At 38.8% G+C, this 19,004-nt stretch overlaps 1 protein-coding gene across 1 annotated transcript in view; it reads left to right on the top strand.

Moving 5' to 3' along the window:
- The first annotated feature begins 245 nt into the window (after window positions 1-245).
- LOC120537823 (ran-binding protein 3-like) overlaps window positions 246-19,004 on the top strand; it is a 90,250-nt gene continuing 71,491 nt past the window's right edge. Inside the window, exon 1 of the mRNA XM_039767045.1 lies at window positions 246-312. Within this exon, the coding sequence (XP_039622979.1) occupies window positions 291-312 (22 nt within the window). The 5' untranslated portion in view covers window positions 246-290. The remainder of the gene's footprint in view (window positions 313-19,004) is intronic.

Genomic DNA, 19,004 nt, shown 5'->3' with positions numbered 1-19,004 from the left:
ATGTAGCCTTTTAATGCAATTTCTTCAAAATACTTGGACTGAAAAGAAAAATGTTCTATTGTCACCGCTGTTCTTAGCGTTCTCTGTTATTCTTTCTATCGTGCGCTTTGCACGCCGTTAATATACGAGCTGTTTTTTTTTTCAATGGAGAAGAAAAAGCGTCCTCTGGTATCGCAGGCGTGTTGTGACGTCATCCCGCACTGCCTGCACACCCGCCCTCTCTCTAGGGCGTCCCTCATATAGCGCGCATGCGTCGCGCGGAGGCTGGTGGGTGTGAGTGAGGAAGTAAAATGGCGGACCTGGCAAACGAAGGTAAGGACCCGCGCTGGTGCGAATGTAATGAACAGTAGTAGGGTGGGCTGAAGCTTGGGAAAGTGTCAGAACAGAATACTTGCAGCGGAGTAACGCATATGGGAAATGTGCCCGGAGCTGAAACAGCTAAAACAATTGTGGCGCGCACGGCGCGGGGAATGGGTGGCGGTGGAGGAGGGGGAAATGAAAAAGAGATGGGGAACGAGACTTCATTGAAGGTTTCATTAAGTTTCGGCGCTATTTTTGTTTGAAGAGGATGCTAGCGGTGGCCCAAATTTGGCTGTGCCCATGCAGATCGCTGTAGAGTTTTTTTGCTTACACAATTTGTATTTGCAGATTGCAGTTTATAAACGCCAGTACGAGTAGGCCGTGCTTTCCTGTATACGGTCAGTTATAAACGTGTGGCCAGCGACTGGGCTCGCGTTGGTGGGATCCTACCAACTACATGCATTTGGATAGACACTTTGTGTACTTGCATAAAAATGTTGGAGACAGTTGGCCGTGGGGTAGAGATGTGTATGATCAACAAATGGTGCAGGTTAGCTAACAGTCATGGTCCACTCGCTCAAAGCCCGCCTTCACCTATAAACCCAAGCATCGTGCAGTGACGAAGTAGAACCGTTAATGAAACGGACGACTATGTTATCGCGTTTCTTCTGTATAATCACATATCTCAACAATATATTGACATAAGTTTTGATTTCTCAGCAGACAACTATCCCACATTCGTGCTTTAGTAGTTTTTGTCATATTTATTACAAATCATGTGTTCAGTAATAATGGGGTTTATTAGGCAGTAGATGGGGGCCTGATTTTGTGGCGATAAATCATGTTCACCTGACCAGATATAAATAAAGCGATATCCCTTCCAATAGAAAGACTAGTTGCTGCCCAGGAAGGATTCATGTATTCCTGAGGTATCGGGACCGTCTGGGGATTTAAATAGACTTTAAGTTATGTTAGTTTAGGTAGACTTTATTATCCCAGAGGGCAACGTGTTTTCAGAAGGAATGTAGAAGACATAAGGCATTGTTGCAAAGAGGCGGATTAAGCTATGGCAGAACAACTGAAAACTAGCGTTATAAGAAGTACACACACTTGAGAGTGATCAGCACAAATAAGAAGAATTACCTTTAATGGTACACAGAATAATTCAGAATTTAGTGGCATCCCTATAGGTAACAATTGAAAAATACTTACAGCTCTAGTTCTTAAATCAGTTGACCTTTACCCTTGGGATGTCAACAGCTGAAATATAATAACGGTAATACATTTTGTTTGTACAGTTTTTTTTCTCATACTCTTAAGCACTTCACAAAAATTCGGAATGATTAACCGGGCATTTACAACATTGGATACAAATAACATCTGCATAAAACAGTACATAAAGATGAATGCAGGCTATACAAAGCATTAAGAGACACTATACCAGAACGAAAACCCCAAACAAACGACCTCTTTTGTGACACAAACCTAATCATCCAAAGCATATGGAAAAAGTCATTTAACTGAAAGAAGGGTCAGATTATCAGGTTAAGTTAAATGCCTTCAAGTGCAAAGAGTTTTAAATTTCATTTTGAAAGAATGCCTTATAGCAGTTGATCTAATTAATGTAGGGGGATCGTTTTTTAAGTTTGTACAGCCGAAGGCTCTATTACCCATAGAGCACAGGTTAGTCTTGGGGCACAGGATCATAGTGGGTGGACATTAGTGTAGTGATGGAGGAAGTTGGTGAGGCAGTCCCGTGCAAGGCCATTTAAACCTTTACTGGTTTGTAGTTGAATTTTATATTTGACCCTGTACAGCACAGGGAGAGTGTAAATGTGGAGCAGTGCGGCTGTTATCTGCTTGCTGTGGGTCTGTGTGAGGAGTCTTGCAGCAGAATTTTATTCCAACTTTAGCTTTAATAACAGATTAGAAGGGACACCTGCCAGTAGGGAGTTTCTGTAGTCAATGTGGGATGTAATAAAAGCATAGATAAGTTTCTTAGCACAAAGGATACGAAGGAGTGAACACAGGCTACGCTAGAGGCAGACATATTTTTTTATTGTGATTTATATAGGTAGAACAAGAAAGGGAGGAATCAAAAATAACACCAAAACGCCTAGCAGTAGAAGAATGTTTGATGATATCATCACTGAGAGTGATTGAAAAGGTGTTCATTTTTTAAGCTGAGATTTAGTGCCAATTAACAGGACTTTGGTTTTGTTGCAGTTTAGTTGTAAAGAGTTCTATTCCATCCGGGTTTTAATTTCACTGAGGCAAGCTCTAATGGGCTTTCACTTTCAACACTGAAATAGATCGGAGTATCATCCACATAAAGTTGATGACCCAGTCCAAAGCTATGTACGATATAGCCAAGTGGAAACATGTAAATGCAGAAGAGCAGAGTGCTGAGGATAGAGCCTTGACGAAGACCTTATATGACTGGTGCTGAGCTGGACCTGCTGTTGCCAAGACTAATAGGAAAAAGAGGATGGGGCCTGTCTGACAGAATTGAGTTGGCTTTCTTTCTAACTTGTTTGTCTTCTGTAAAACAACAGTATTACTGCTAATTTTTACATTGTTGTTAAGATAGTTTATATTCTTAATGCAGGATTGCCTTGCTCCCTAACTACTTTATTAAGCTTCTCTTGTTTTAATTGTGTATTGAAAATTTATGAGCCCTGGCACCTTACATCACCGAGAGTAAGTGCAGTACTTTTTTGGACAAGTCATTTCAGCTAATTGTATCCACAGTCTCATTTATTAGATAAGTATTGATTAGCTTCATTTTTTACAAAATATAAATAATGTCCCCCTAAGTAGAAAGACCTCTCTTATGAAAGTTGCAGCCCAGGAAGGATTCATGTGGTTCTGAGGTATCGGGACCCACTGGGGATTTAAATAGACTTTTAAGTTATGTTAGTTTAGGTAGACTTTTATTATCCCAGAAGGCAGTGTGTTTTCTGAAGTAATGTAGAAGACATGAGGCATTGTTACGCAGAGACAAGAAAGTAAGTCATGGCACAACAACTGAAAACTAGCGTTATCATACTGTAAGTGTACACACTCGAGAGTGATCAGCACAAAGAAGAAGAATTACCTTTAACAGTACACAAACTTAGAATTTAGTGGCATCCATATAAGTAACAATTGAAAATACAGCTGTAGGAATAAGAGAGTTCTTAAATCGGTTGCCCTTTACCCTTGGGATGGGAACAGCTGAAATTTAATAATAGTAATACATATTGTTTGTATAGTTTATATCTCATATTCTAAACACTATTATATAAACCATCATGAAACAGACCAGAAACACACAATTTTATAATTTTCCTGTGTTTTACAAATATTTTTAATCCTTCATGTGCTATGAAGTAAATTACTTCCATACCCTATTTTACGTCCCCAATGTGAGTCCCTGAAGATTTGTTGTATGTATACTGTACCCGCAGATCATGCTGTCTCAAAATTTCTAAAGTAAATAGTTGTATCAAAACTAAACTGTATATTTATTTATAGCTTTCTGTTCCTGGATTGCATGTAGAGCACTCTTTTCTAATTGGCTATGAGAATAAGCCCTATAAAAGACCAGTGTACTGTCCACAATATTTGCTTCTTGCCATACACTCAGTGCTTTTGGGATTATCACTGGTTCTCTGTAACATTAAACTGGACTGATTAAATTTAGCCCTAAGCACAAGCAGGATTAAATGTATATTTATAACATCTGTCACTTGGTTGCACAGTACACATGTGCTTAACCTCTCCTTTACCAGCTGCCGCCAAACAGCTGGAGCATGTGTGTGCATGATGTTACACCAAGAGTAGCGGGCAATGCATTCACATTTGTTTTTTTGGAGTTGCAGGAATAAGATAAGCAAAGTTATTCATTACTTCTAACATATTTTACTTTAACTTAGTACCACCACTACTGCATATGGAATAATAAATACCAACATTATTCAAGATATTTTAATTTCCACAAAATATTTTCAAGCTGTTTTTTAAATGGACAGAATTTCTAGGCGCAGTCAGGATGTTGAGGGGGCCCGGTTTGGTGGACTCGGGATTGGGTCACTGCTTTTTGCAGATGATATCCTGTTTGCTTCATCAGGCCGTGACCTTCAACTCTCTGAATCGGTTCGCAGCTGAGTGTGAAGCGGCTGGGGTGGGAATCAACACCTCCAAATCCGAGACCATGGTCCTCAGCCGGAAAAGGGTGGAGTGCCCTTTTAGGTTTGGAGGCGAGATCCTGCCCCAAGTGGAGGAGTTCAAGTATCTCGGGGTCTTGTTCACGAGTGAGGGAAGAATTGAGCGTGAGATCGACAGGCGGATCGGTGTGGTGTCCGCAGTGATGCAGGCTTTGCATCGGTCTGTTGTGGTGAAAAAGGAGCTGAGCCATAAGGCAAAGCTCTTAATTTACTGGTCGATCTACGTTCCTACCCTCACCTATGGTCATGAGCTATGGGTAGTGACCAAAAGAACGAGATCACAAATACAAGCGGGTGAAATGAGTTTCCTCCGCAGGGTGTCTGGGCTTTCCCTTAAAAATAGGCTGAGAAGCTCAGTCATCCGGGAGGGGCTCAGAGTAGAGCCGCTGCTCTTCCGCATTGAGAGGAGTCAGATGAGGTGGCTCGGACATCTGATCTGGATGCCTCCTGGACGCCTCCCTGGTGAGGTGTTCTGGGCACGTCCAACTGGGTGGAAGCCCCGGGGAAGACCCAGGACACGCTGGAGTGACTACGTCTCCCGGCTGGCCTGGGAATGCCTTGGGATTCTCCCGGAAGAGCTAGAAGAAGTGGCCGGGAAGAGGGAAGCTTGGGCATCTCTGCTCAAGCTGCTGCCCCTGCGACCCGACATCGGATAAGCGGAAGAGGATGGTTGGATGTTTTTTAAAATTAGCTTGTCAGAAATTTCCTTTGACAGGTTTTTTGAAGTTTGCTGTTGATTGATTTATGTTTGCACCAGTATATAGGGGAAACATGACCTGGATAGTAACACTTACAAAGAGTAATATTTGATGGACATCTTTAATTAATGATAGTTTCAAACATCACAAACAATTGATGCTTTTGTTCTCTAAATCTCAACCTCCCTTTTTAAATTTTTTCTGTACTTTTAATTCCACAGAGGTAGCCTTAATTTGTCAAATTGGAAGTAAATCCATTATTTCAGAATTCTTGTATAGCAGTCCTTGTTCTATTTTTTCTCAAGCTGCTTTGCACAAATGATTAGACTTTATTGCTTATGCTTTTGCAGTGATTTCGTGTTTTATTTTTTTTATTTTTAAACACAACTATAGCTGGCACTACACCTTTGGGAGTTCTGTTCAGACGCTTCCATTTTCCTCCCTCATGCAGGTTAGAATATTAGATGACTATAAATTGGCCCCATGTGAGTATGGATATGTGCAAGGATGGTGCCTAGTACAAAGTTTTTTTTCCTGCCTTGTGCCCAGTGCACCTGAGATAAGTATTCCTGTTTCTTTAAACCGTAAACTTGGTAAGCTGGTTAGAATATTGATAAGTGGATCGCTGGAAGAAAGTACTCCAGTATTTAAAAGTTGCTGTTTATATTCTTCTGCAAATCAATACCAACATTATTTAAGAATACAAATGTTTACATCCAGAAGGAATATTTATTGTACCATGGGGCTACAGCAAAACAAATGTAAAGAATGTTAACCCTAAATCTCACCAGCATGTAACTGCTCCACAAGTGGTGCTAGGACTCTGGATCACTGCTACACATCGATAGAAGATGCTTACCTCTAGCTAATGTTCTCCCGTCTAACACTGTATGTCTCTATGTGTGCGTGTTTTGTATTGTTATACAAATAAGAAGCGAGGAAACATGCAATTAATATTGTCATTATATTATAGGATTGGGCAGTATGTAGAATTCTCAGGTCAATCTGTCGCCCCCTTGAACATTGCCGATTGAAGAGTTTTATTGTTTGTCACTTGAAGGGATTGGGTTGGGTCTTAGTTTTGGGGAGGGTTTGCTTGCCAGCAAGAACAGGAGTCACCATATTAACCAAGCCAACAATTGTGTTCTGCATTTCCTTTGTAGTCACAGTGTTTTGTCATTCTTAATAGCCTGGCACTGTAACAAACTGAAATAATTGGTTAAAATAACTCTTATGTAACCCATCAGTCACACCATTGCTCTAAGGAAACTAAACCAAACCAGAATTTTGTTGTTTCCCTTGAGGCAGATTGATGTATGTCTCCCTTCAGAGCTGATCAGAGAACGCAACACCCTTTCCAGCTGTATAGGTTTAATGATAGTTTGCTTATTACGAGATGATTGGATAAGGTGTTGCATGCTGGAACACCACTTGTTTATTTTGGCGGGTGTACATTTTCTTCTCAACAGAGGCTCCAGTGTTCCACCCTGCAAATGTAGAAAATAGTGAGGCAATGCACATGGAGTTTAGACGATCAGTCATGGTCACTGAACAATCCAGGCAAAATTTTATCTCGTGTTTGCTAGAAGCCATACCACCTGCACTTTAGTACAGATAATCCACCTGAAGTAAGCATGTTTGGGCCTTGCCAGTACTTGAGTGGGAAACCAACCAGGGAAAACTTTGGTTGTTGCTGGAAGAAGGCCAGCAGCAGCCGTTAGGATCCTAATGCCTCAGAGCTGTACAGACGTTGCTGTCCTTCAGATGAAATATAAACCCAAGGTCCTTGCTCTCTGTGGTTATAAAAGATTCGTAGACATCTTTCGAAAAGAGCAAGGTTTACCTCTACATTCTGGCTACATTGCCCTGTCTCTGTTTGGCTCAATGGCTTTCTCACTCTTTCACCATATGATAGCTAATGTGTTGTGAGAACACTGGCAGAAAAATGGCTGCCGTTACATCATCCTAGTGGATGCTGCACATTGGTGGCATTGAAGTGGTTTATCTACTGTGTATGTAAAGTGCTTTGAGTGGTTGGAGAAGTGCCATATAACTGTAATCATCCGTCTCGCCAATTTTGACTGGCTATGGATTTGACGCGTTCTGCCAGCAGCATTGTAGAATAGCCTTTGTTTCTCTTGTCTTCTCTTAACAATATTATGGCTTGTTCTGTGGGCCTTCAAATGCATAAAGCATACAAAACTCTGGGGCACCCAACATGTTGAACCCCACATCTATGGAAGCTGCTTGATTTTATATTTTGCATCTAATGAGTGAAAAGTTATCGGATTTGTCTGCTAAAGACACTTTTATAGTTTCTAGTGTAAATAAAATTTGAGTATGATGTGTTTGTAGCCTATCTTTGTAAAATCCGGATACAAGTGTTTTATCTCATGGTTTAAATAATTAATAAAGTAACATCCATTGGCAACATACGTAATTAGTTTTTATTGCTGATGATATCGCCCATTAGCACAAGCCTATTATACTGTCTATGTACAATAAATTTGAACATTTATTGCAGTAGCTTAATACCATCTTGAAAATACCTTCATGGATCAGTATTATGAACTTGTACAAAGTTGTCAGGTGACCTAACTTGATTTCTTCATCTCAAGTACACTGCTTGTAAGGCACCATAGACGTGCTAGACAAATTAATGGAATGCTTGCCTTAACCTAGGGAGTTCCTTTTACAAAACAAATTGAATTTTTTTTTATTTTCTCTTAGAGAATGGAATAACAGCTAGCTGCTTTGTCTCAAAATGTTTCATATTGGAGAAATACCGGTTCTGGTCATGGGGGGGAAGTATTTTATCTTTTGGTAAACCGTGTGATCTAGCGTCTGAGGCATGGGTGCTCAATTATAGATCTGAAGGGTATAGTTCTGCAAATTTTCGCAGTAAACAATCTTAATAAGATACTGGTTGGTGCCATTTAATTAGAAATCATGTGGCTATTGTGGCCATCCTGGACTGGAATTGAGCACAATAATTGAAGATAGATTTTGAATAAATGATATACACGCATAACCAGAGCAATCAAGTAATTATAAGAAGATTTTGGTCTCCTTATGTAATGAAAATAATGGTTGCTTAAATATGCACTGCATTAACATGCATACAGGGCAGTTTAGTTTATCCAAGCTATGTCCTTCTATTTATTTGCACTTTTGAGTTTAAGATTTGCAAAAATGGAGTATGTAAGTGCAAAAACAATTGGGTTGGACAATATGGCTACTGCTTGGGTCATATCCTTCTTGCAGGTCTTGAATGCAAAGCTTGTTCGATTAAAAAGGTAAATGCCAAATCTAACTGCAGCTTTACCAAGTATTCATTTCTAATGTGTTTGCAATTATTTGTTTACCTTTGTCATGTTTTAAACGTATTGTTCCTACTTAGACAACAATCACCACTAAGGCTGCGCTTTATTTATTGACTTCTTTGTAGTAAACATCCTTTTACTTCCCCTTGCACATTTTTCTGGTTGTGTTCACTTGCTGCTCAGTGAAGAAGTAGTAGGGGGGAAAGGTTACAATAAATATTCTCATTTGCTCTCGGCTTTCTCTAAGAGGCACATTTAGGGAAAAAAAAATACAAGATCTTCAAGATAGACTTGGCACATGATAAAACTTGCATTGCTCATTTCCACTCACCCAGATTTAATTTGCCATATTAAAACTCTGCCAAGCAAAATTCAGAGACCTTAATAATTACATAATTTCAATGTATTAATACTCCACAGTCAGAACAGGCTGATGCAGAGTGCAGATGCGTTAGGGAAAGCTAGTTGAAAATGTTCTAAGTGGTAATTTATTTTAGAATTATGCAAAATGATTGGATTAGGTGTTGCATACTAGAACACCACTGTTTATTTTGGTGGGTATACATTTTCTTAGAATTATGTGTGCCCCTCTTTCTTGTAATGCTTGTTTATATGTGTTTCTGTTAAACTTAATGTCAGTACTGTAATTCTTTTCGTATAACCCCAAATAATATGTTTATTTTTAAATTGCAATTTCCTATTGTAAATCATAAGGAACTGGCTTTGGATGGAATTTCAGGATATTTTTTTAAACACCTTTTGTGTCCATTTAGGGTGACAACTGAAGAAGCATCTTTGATGTACTCTTATTAATTTATTTAGTCTGGTATTCTATTTAGTCTATTGTTATTTATACTACTGTCTCCAGTCTGGAAATATACAAGTAAGGCTTTCTTTGAACTTGAATAGCCCTTCTCATGTCCATGTTCACATTGAAGAAATATGGGAAAACTAATGCAAAGCACTGATTAATACTAAAATGTAGTAACATCCCACTACTGGAAATCTTTCATGGGTTTTATAATTTTTATGTCTTGAATGGAATCACTTATGCTTTCTAAAGCTAAGTTTTGTTGCTGTTCGCAGTGTTTTTTCCAGTTGCTAAATTAATTTGGCAAAAATCTATCATGTTTCAAGTTAAACCACTTAAAAACTCCACTAGTAGCTATTATGTTGCCCCCAGCGAGTAATCCATATTTTCATGACCAAGAATGCTGACTGACTGCTAATAGATGATCAAACTAGAGTACAGTAGTTGTGCTTGACTCCAACTACAAGGAGGCTAGTAACTAGCCACTCGATATATTGCAGTGTTGATTTATCCAGTCCTCTTGATTACCTTGTTTTTTTTCACCAGTCCTCTCAGGAAATCAAAATGTTCACAATATGCTGTGTGCTCAGTGCTGTGGTTTCCATGCAATAAATACACCTGAGACTGCTATTGGAGCTAGGTTTAATTTGAGTTTCTTGCAAAAATCAACCCATGTTCTTCAAATAATATGTCTTGGTACGTTTTTCTATGATAGGTGATTCTGTTTATTAGCATTGAACAATAGGCCTGATAGTTACTGTTTAAATGAGCGAATAGACCAGGGGTTGAATTTCAGCATGGAATTAATTTTTTTAAACTTATTTAAGGAAAAGAATGGCTTTTGTTTTGCCACTTTTACCCCACTATGGATTTAATTCAGAAATAAAAATACATGATTTGTGCTCCCCTTGAGTGCAGAGATGTGACTAAGCAGTGGTTCTAACTTGTAGCATCATGCATTTGAATGAGAGAAACAAACATTAATCTTTTCAATGTAATTGACTGAGTTATTGTTTTCAACCCACCCATGCATCCATTTTGTAAGTGGCCTATCCAGTTTAGAATTCCGGAGTGCAGGTGCCTGTCCTGGCTGAACCAGGTGCAAGGAAGCATAAACTGAGACAAATTTTAAATCGTATCTCTGTCTCATTATCAGTTATATCTGTGTCTAATCTACAGTTTAATTCTAAAATGAAATATACTTAGCTATCTTTCAGACTCTCCATAGTTCCTAGACATTTATGTAGCTAAGCCCATATTTGTAGTATGAGGCTAACCTAGTAATATAACGTGAAATGGTAAGGGAAGCTCATAATTGCAGAGACGTACAGTTACTGGGGCTATTAAAACAACATATGGCTTAATTGGATTCTTTAATCCAATGTGGTGTTCATTGGTATAACACCTGAAATGTGACAGATGTTGTATGTCCTTTCACTACATGTATTTGAATAGTACAGGGGTCCATTAAATGTAGCAGTTCAGTATGTGTTATTAACTAGCTGATGTCTCCTCCATTTGCATACAACTCTCAACAGCAAATGTTATAAACTTCACAAAGTGATGAATTGTTGATACAATTTATTTAACAATGTGCTGAATATATTAAGTACATGCACACAATTCGGAAATATTTTGTAGTTACTAAAGATCATATTCTTTTTAAACCCATTGCTGTAATTCCACGACCCCTTATCTCCCCACTCCCTAATGTGCTACTCGGCCTGTAACATCCCCCAGTTTGTATTTGCCTCATATCAACACTACAGGTTTAGTAAGCTATACAGTTAAATTAAAAAATATACTAGTAGTACACATACAGATAAGTACACTCGGGATTCAATTGTGCGTGATTTCCAGTTTTTAGTAAGTTCGTCATGGCTCCTGAAATGAATTTAATTTGTATTAATAAAATAAGAGCAATAGCTAAAAGATCTAAATTTTGTGCTACATATGTTCTATACTAGCATCATTTTGCTCATGTAGTCTGTAAAATTTTAATCCATGTAGCTATTATTTTTTTTTTATAACTCCATCCTTATTTCCATGCGAAGTATGGGTGGAATCTGTTATTGTGAGAATAAATATTTGACCTTATTAATTATCATTTCTAAAGAGAGCAAGGATCAGTCAACTCCAGTTAATTGTTAAGAGTCCGCATCCTCGGCATTAGGACAGTCAGAGTTATGATATTCGGCTAGTGCAGAAACAGCCATAATTGGAGTCGGTATCCACAGGTTCATGTTTTGCCTAAACATTTTTAATTTAATACTGTGGATATTAAAAGTCTGCTTTGTTTTGCTAAACTAAGCAGTGCTAAAACAGTAGTGTCTATTAATGACTGACATACACATGTGTTTATCATTCAGATCAAACGGAGCCAACGTTAATAGAAATGTATTAATGCACCATATAAAAAGAACATTTAAATTTGTGTATGTGTTTAGAGAAATTATAGGCACCAACTCCTTCAAACTTCAACCCTTAGCTGGATTCACTTCAAATATACCTGACCACTTAAAAATCTGAACTCTCTGAGCTTCGTATTTTTGAGGTGCATTATATTTAAAATGAAATGACTACTGCACAAGACACAGTACAATAAAGTACTACAATAAATTTTGTTGAACAAAATGATAGAAAATTAGATTTTTGTGCAGCTGAAAGTGCTGTCATCTAAAATGGTAATACTGTATATTGAACTGCATTTGACCTGTACTTCGTAAGGTATTTTTGGAATGTGAATTTATGTACTTGGGTAACAAACCTGAAGTAAACTGTTCAGTGTTTTGTACCAAAGTAATTAGCTGTTTCATATCTTGTAATAAACTATTACATGGTACCTGGATTTGCCCATCTCAGTCATTAAAACTAAATCCTTTTCCAAATGTTTGTTAGGAGCCATTCACTCCCTGTACAGGAGGAGCAGGAGCTTGGTCCGCATTGCCGGTAATAAGTCAAACTCGTTTCCTGTTGAGGCTGGACTCTGCCAGGGCTGCCCTTTGTCACCGATTCTCATATGTTCTATGGACAGAATTTCTAGGCTCAGCCAAGGAGCGGAGGGGGTCTAGTTCGGTGACCTCCGAATCTCGTCTCTGCTATTTGCGGATGACGTGGTTCTGTTGGCTTCATCGGACAGTGACCTCCAGCTTTCACTGGAGCGGTTCACAGCCGAGTGTGAAGCGGTGGGGATGAGAGTCAGCACCTGTAAATCCGAGGCCATGATTCCCAGCTGGAAAAGAGTGGAATGCTCTCTCCGGGTTGGGAACACATTACTGCCTCAAGTGGAGGAGTTCAAGTATCTCGGGGTCTTGTTCACGAGTGAGGGAAGAATGGAGCGGGAGGTTGACAGACAAATCGGTGCGGGCTCTGCAACGGTCCGTCGTGGTATCTATGTTCCTACCCTCCCCTATGGCCACAAGCTTTGGGTAGTGACTGAAAGAGCTAGATTGTGGATACAAGTGGCCGAAATGAGTTTTCTCCGCAGGGTGGTTGGACTTTCCCTTAGAGAGAGGGTGAGGAGTTCAGTTATCCGGGAGAGACTCAGAGTAGAGTCACTGCTCCTCTGCATTGAGAGGAGTCAGTTGAGGTGGTTTGGGCATCTGGTCAGGATGCCCCCAGGATGCCTCCCTGGGGGTGACGGGTTGTTCCGGGCATGTCCCAATGGGAGAAGGGCACAGGGCAGACCCAGAACACACTAGAGGGATTATATCTCCTGGCTGGCCTGTGAACGCCTCGGGGTCCTCCCAGAGGAGCTGGAGAAGTTGGCTGAGGAGAGAGAGGTCTGGGCTTCCCTGCTTAGGCTGCTGCCCCCATGACCTGACCTCGGATAAGCGGTGGGTACTGGATGGATGGATGGATGGATTGTTAGGACATGCAGACATTTGATTACTTTGATTATTTTTACATGAAGCAGGCCTACAACATGATGAGTCCTTAGCATGTTGAAATAGCTTTGGTAAAGGGTGTGAGTCGGATCCTTAACAATGATATAAGGATTGTACTCCAAAGGTTGGGTTAGGAAGGGTAAAAATCAAAGTACACACCACCATGTATTCTTGCATAAATCATAGTGTAGCAATTAGTATTTAGTATGATCATCAAGAAAATAAGATGGAAGATAAACAAATTTTATAGCAAAGGATTAACAGGTTGATCAAACAAAATGAAAAGATGTACGGGGGAAAAATCCCAGAGGTGGTTTAATAATAACAATCCTAAACAGGTTTGTAAAAGCATACAAACAATCACAGGACTGGGTCCTAAAAAGAGTGTGAACTTCCCAGTTGACAAAGACGAGAATCTTTTAGCAGAAGAACTTAAGAACTTTTTGACCAGATTTGAAATAAGCGATTTCAACACCCAAAATGCAGAAGTAACGGAGATGCTTTATAAAAACACTAGGAATTCTGCAGTGATTGAGTTCGGTTTATCCGAAATGAAGAAAGGCTAGCGGTGGGTTAAAACGAACAGGGCAGTGGGGTAAAACGGCATATCAGGTTAGCTCTTAAAGTCCTGCTTTAAGCAGTTCTCTCCAGTTTTTCGTTTGCTTTTTAATGGGTCTCTGACCTGTGGTATTGTACCTAAGCTGTGGAAACCATCAGTCATTGCCCCGATTTCTGAGGTTTCCAGGCCAAGCTGTCTGAATAACATCAGACCAGTGGCATTCACCTCTATTCCAGTGAAATACTTCCAACATTTGGTGAAAAACATTTTAATGACAGAGTCAAAATCTTTTCAAGATAACCACCAATTTGCTTACTGTACAACCACAGAAGTGTTGGAGATTCTCTGCTTGTTATCTTACATCAAATCTTAATTTTTCTTGATCAGCCTGGTATATATGTCAGAGCACTGTTTCTGGATTTTTCTTCAATGTTCAATACTATACAGCCTAACATACTGTTTGAAAAACTGAATAATATGAATGTAAACCCATTTATCACATTATGAATTCGGGACATTCTTTGAAATCATTCACGTACTGTCAAAGTACAAGACGGTTTTTCAAAAGTCATTCATTCAAACATAGAAAGTCCGCAGGGGTGCATCTTATCACCATTACTATTTCCTCTATAAACAAGTGACTACCTGAGACATAACATTGACCACTGCTCCATTATCAAATATGTGGATGGCACCCTGGTCATAGGACATATATCTGGGGAGGATGAAAGCCACCATCTAAATCAAGTGGACTGTGTGGTAAACTGGTACAATAAAAAACTTTTTCACTCTGAATGTAAAAAAGACCAAATAAATATTTGATTTTATGAGACAGAAGTCTGTATGTTAATCCATTGTTGTTTTGGGAGAGGATGTAGAAATAGTGAATAAACATAAATACTTAGCAACTAACTTGGATAACAACCTTAACTGGAATGGGTAAAACAAAAAAAAAATTCTCTAAATCAACTTTTATTTCTCCTTCGTAAAGTCAAACTATTTAAAGTACACAAGGACATCATGTTGTCCTTTTATCACAGTATGATTCAATCTGTTATCACTTTCAGTTTCATTGCCTGGTTTAGTGGTCTAACAAACCAAAATTTAAAAAGTTCCAGCAGATTACTAAGCAAGCAGCTAAAGGTATTTTTAAATCCCACCAAAAATTTTTCAATGGAACTTGTATCTGGGGATCTGAGAATTAGGGCTTTGCATGGTCTTAAAATATCATATTTTCATTTCAAATTATCAATGATGGGATTAAAGAGGTTTGGGGTACGTGTAGGAATTTAACTCGGCGTAGTAGTTTTGTTGTCTCATAGATTGCTGTATCTCGGCATGTTTAGCAGTGTTTGTTGCAAGGTGATTACTTCATATTAAAAGCTACTACAAATCACAATACCATATTGGCACAAAATTCTAAAATTAGACCTGCCTCATCATAAATTAGATTAGAATAAATGTCTGCTAGCAGGAAACTAGATGTTGCTAATTGCTTTTACTCTCTCAAACATGATGTCTTCAGTTGTTCTCTTTCTACCATCTTCTGAACACTAAAAGAGACTCTGCATGTGTTACAGGAAAACAATTTACTTCATGTTTGATTTTGGCTTGGCAATGGCACATTATTTTGCTTTTTCTTATTGTGCAAGCAAACAGCATGTTGCAAAAAGCACATAAAGCTAAATGTTGATTGTATTGGTGAGCTTGCAATCTACAATCTATACACAGAAGGACAATGACACTGCTTTTAAAGAAAATGTTAGGCACTGCTTTGATATATAGTGTAATAAGTTTATTTTAAGTACCATTCTTATTGTAATGGCACTCCAAGCAGTTATAGTTTAATTTCATCAGTTCATAGAACTGTTTCCCAAAACTCTACAGGCCTGTCCAAATTCTTCCTGGCATAATCTAAAAGAACTTTAATGTTCCTCATGGTGAAGAGTGGAGTGCGTCTCAGAGTCTGGCCGCGAAGTCCTTGTATGTTCATTGTTTACGTGATAGTTGCCACTGCCACACTTCCAGGGCTTCATAGGATATTCTGTAGCTGTTTTGCTGTAACATAGAGGTTTTTCTTAGTTGTCCTGATTAAGTTGCTAAGGGGCGTTGAAGTTTTTTCTCCCCCGACGAGGTAGGTTTTTTCACTGTGCCATACATTTTAAAGTTCCTTATAATGTTCCCAATCGTGTTTCTTGAATATTACATTTTTGTGAAATCTTCTTATATCCATTGCCCTTCAGGTGCAATGAAATAATTTCTTCTCTCAACATTTGTGAAAACTTCATAGTCTTAATCAGGATTTACAACTCTCCTTGAACACATGCATGGATGGGCTTTATTTATGCATCACAGCTAAAGCAAATTAAGGATCATTGTAGATTTCTCAAAGGCTTAATTAATTTTTAACACCACCTTAGACCATACAAATTAGAAGAAGGTTTTAAAAACAGTAGTAATACAGTATGTAGAATAATTTTGACATGGACATATTAATAAAATATCATATTACTCAGGAATACTACATCACACATTTTGTTGATTTTAATGTATCACTCAACTGATAAAGAAGTTGTGCAAGGCAATATCTAGCTTTCAGAAAAAAAGTTTAATTAGTAAATCCTTACAGTCTTTGGGGAGTTGATTATTTCTAACTGCAATTTTATAAATATGTGTGTGTGCGGATGTTTGGAAGATACCTGTTTACAATGAGGTTCTTTTTACATTTGACACTGACCATTTCATATTAATAGGTTCCTGCTGTTTTAGAACTCATTCTGTGATGTGACATCCCTTTTTTAATGCAGAAAATCAAATATTGTGTAATTTAGGTAACTGTGTAGATTCATTAAGGCCATGTCATGGTCATTTTCCATCGATTTTATTTATATAAGTCATAGTGTTCATTTACGTAAAGTTAGTACGTTAGAGGCAGTCGGCCGTGTGCTTCCGTGAAGGATAGTGGTCATGTCTGTCACACCCAGTGACTTACTCCAATTTATTTGTGACTTTCTCCGACAAAATTAACCGATTTGATTTTGTATTTAGTCATAGGTGTGGACTCTGTGTGCATGAGAGCCATTGAATGATCATCTGGAATGAATGCAGCATTGAGGAATAAGGAATGCATGTGTTTTTTACCTCACAAACCAAAGAGGAGGTCGTCTGTCAGATTGCACTCTAATTGTTCTCATTGTTCAGTTATTTTTTTCTCTTATTTTTGCATTCTGAAAAGTGCATTACAGTGATCCCTCGGTATATCGTGCTGCGATTTTCGCGGCTTAACTCCATCGCGGATTTTAAATGTAAGCATATCTAAATATACATCACGGATTTTTCGCTGGTTCGCGGATTTCTGCGCACAATGGGTCTTTTAATTTATGGCACATGCTTCCTTAGTTTGTTTACCCAGTTGATTTCATACAAGGGACACTATTGGTGGGTGGCTGAGAAGCTACCCAATCGGAGCACGTATTACGTATTAAATAAAACTCCTCAATGATATACGATATGCTTCCTGCGCGGTGCTTTGCACACTTAAAAGCTCTAACCACATGTATTGATTTTTGATTGTTTGCTTTTCTCTGTCTCTCTCGCTCTCTCTGACATTCTCTGCTTCTGATGGAGGGAGTGTGAGCAGAGGGGCTGTTTGCACAGAGGCTGTTTGCTTAGAAGATACGGATGCTGAAAGACTACCTTCACATTGATCCCTTCATTGCGGCTGCTTTATCAGGGTGCTTCCACTTAAAAGCCCAACAGCCCTATTGATTTTTGATTGTTTACTTTTCTGTCTGACATTCTCTGCTCCTGACACACACTTTGAAGAGGAAGATATGTTTGCATTCTTTTAATTGTGAGAAAGAACTGCCATCTCAGTCTTGTCATGGAGCACAGTTTAAACTTTTGACTAAAGGGTGTTATTTCATGTCTAGAGGGCTCTAATAATGTTAAAAAACGTATTTAGAAGGTCGTAAACAGGTTTTCTATGGTCTAACTGCGAAAATATTAAATTTATAAATAATCCTACTTTGTGGAAATTCATTTATCTGTCTGGAGTGGATTAACCACGATAAACGAGGGTTTACTGTATAACTGTGCGGAGAATATTTATAAGCAGTGTGGGAGAGTTTCTAAGGGCTTAAAATATATAAAAATAACCATACAAACATATGATTTCTACTTCCCGGATTTTCACCTATCGCGGGGAGTTCTGGAATGCAACCCCTGCGATCGAGGAGGGATTACTGTAGTATTAGATTAACCTTTATAAGAAATTATGAAATATTTGTGACTTTTGCCATATCTTTAGATGTTCATGTAAATTCTTGTTTTATTCAGTAACAGGTTAGAACACACAGAATAAACTGGTCAGTAGCTTCGTTATTGAAGGTAAAAGTCAAATTAAGAGAAAAAATTAGTTTGCATGAACAACTGCATCTACAGTGCATCCGGAAAGTATTCACAGCGCATCACTTTTTCCACATTTTATGTTACAGCCTTATTCCAAAATGGAGAAAATTCATTTTTTTCCTCAGAATTCTACACACAACACCCCATAATGACAACGTGAAAAAAGTTTACTTGAGGTTTTTGCAAATTTATTAAAAATAAAAAAACTGAGAAAGCACATGTACATAAGTATTCCCAGCCTTTGCCATGAAGCTCAAAATTGAGCTCAGGTGCGTCCTGTTTCCCCTGATCATCCTTGAGGTGTTTCTGCAGCTTCATTGGAGTCCACCTGTGGTAAATTCAGTTGATTGGACATGATTTGGAAAGGCACACACCTGTTTATAGAAGGTCCCACAGTTGACAGTTCATGTCAGAGCACAAACCAAGCATGAAGTCAAAGGAATTGTCTGTAGACCTCAGAGACAGGATTGTCTCGAGGCACAAATCTGGGGAAGGTTACAGAAAAATTTCTGCTGCTTTGAAGGTCCCAATGAGCACAGTGAGTGGCCTCCATCATCCGTAAGTGGAAGAAGTTCGAAACCACCAGGACTCTTCCTAGAGCTGGCCAGCCATCTAAACTGAGCGATCGGAGGAGAAGGGCCTTAGTCAGGGAGGTGACCAAGAACCCGATGATCACTCTGTCAGAACTCCAGAGGTCCTCTGTGGAGAGAGGAGGACCTTCCAGAATGACAACCATCTCTGCAGCAATCCACCAATCGGGCCTGTATGGTAGAGTGGCCAGACGGAAGCCACTCCTTAGTAAAAGGCA

This window comes from Polypterus senegalus, chromosome 10 (assembly GCF_016835505.1).
Source record: "Polypterus senegalus isolate Bchr_013 chromosome 10, ASM1683550v1, whole genome shotgun sequence".
Lineage (NCBI taxonomy): Eukaryota > Metazoa > Chordata > Cladistia > Polypteriformes > Polypteridae > Polypterus > Polypterus senegalus.
The sequence above is the reverse complement of the archived record's forward strand: the minus strand, read 5'-3'. Positions and strand labels throughout refer to the sequence as shown.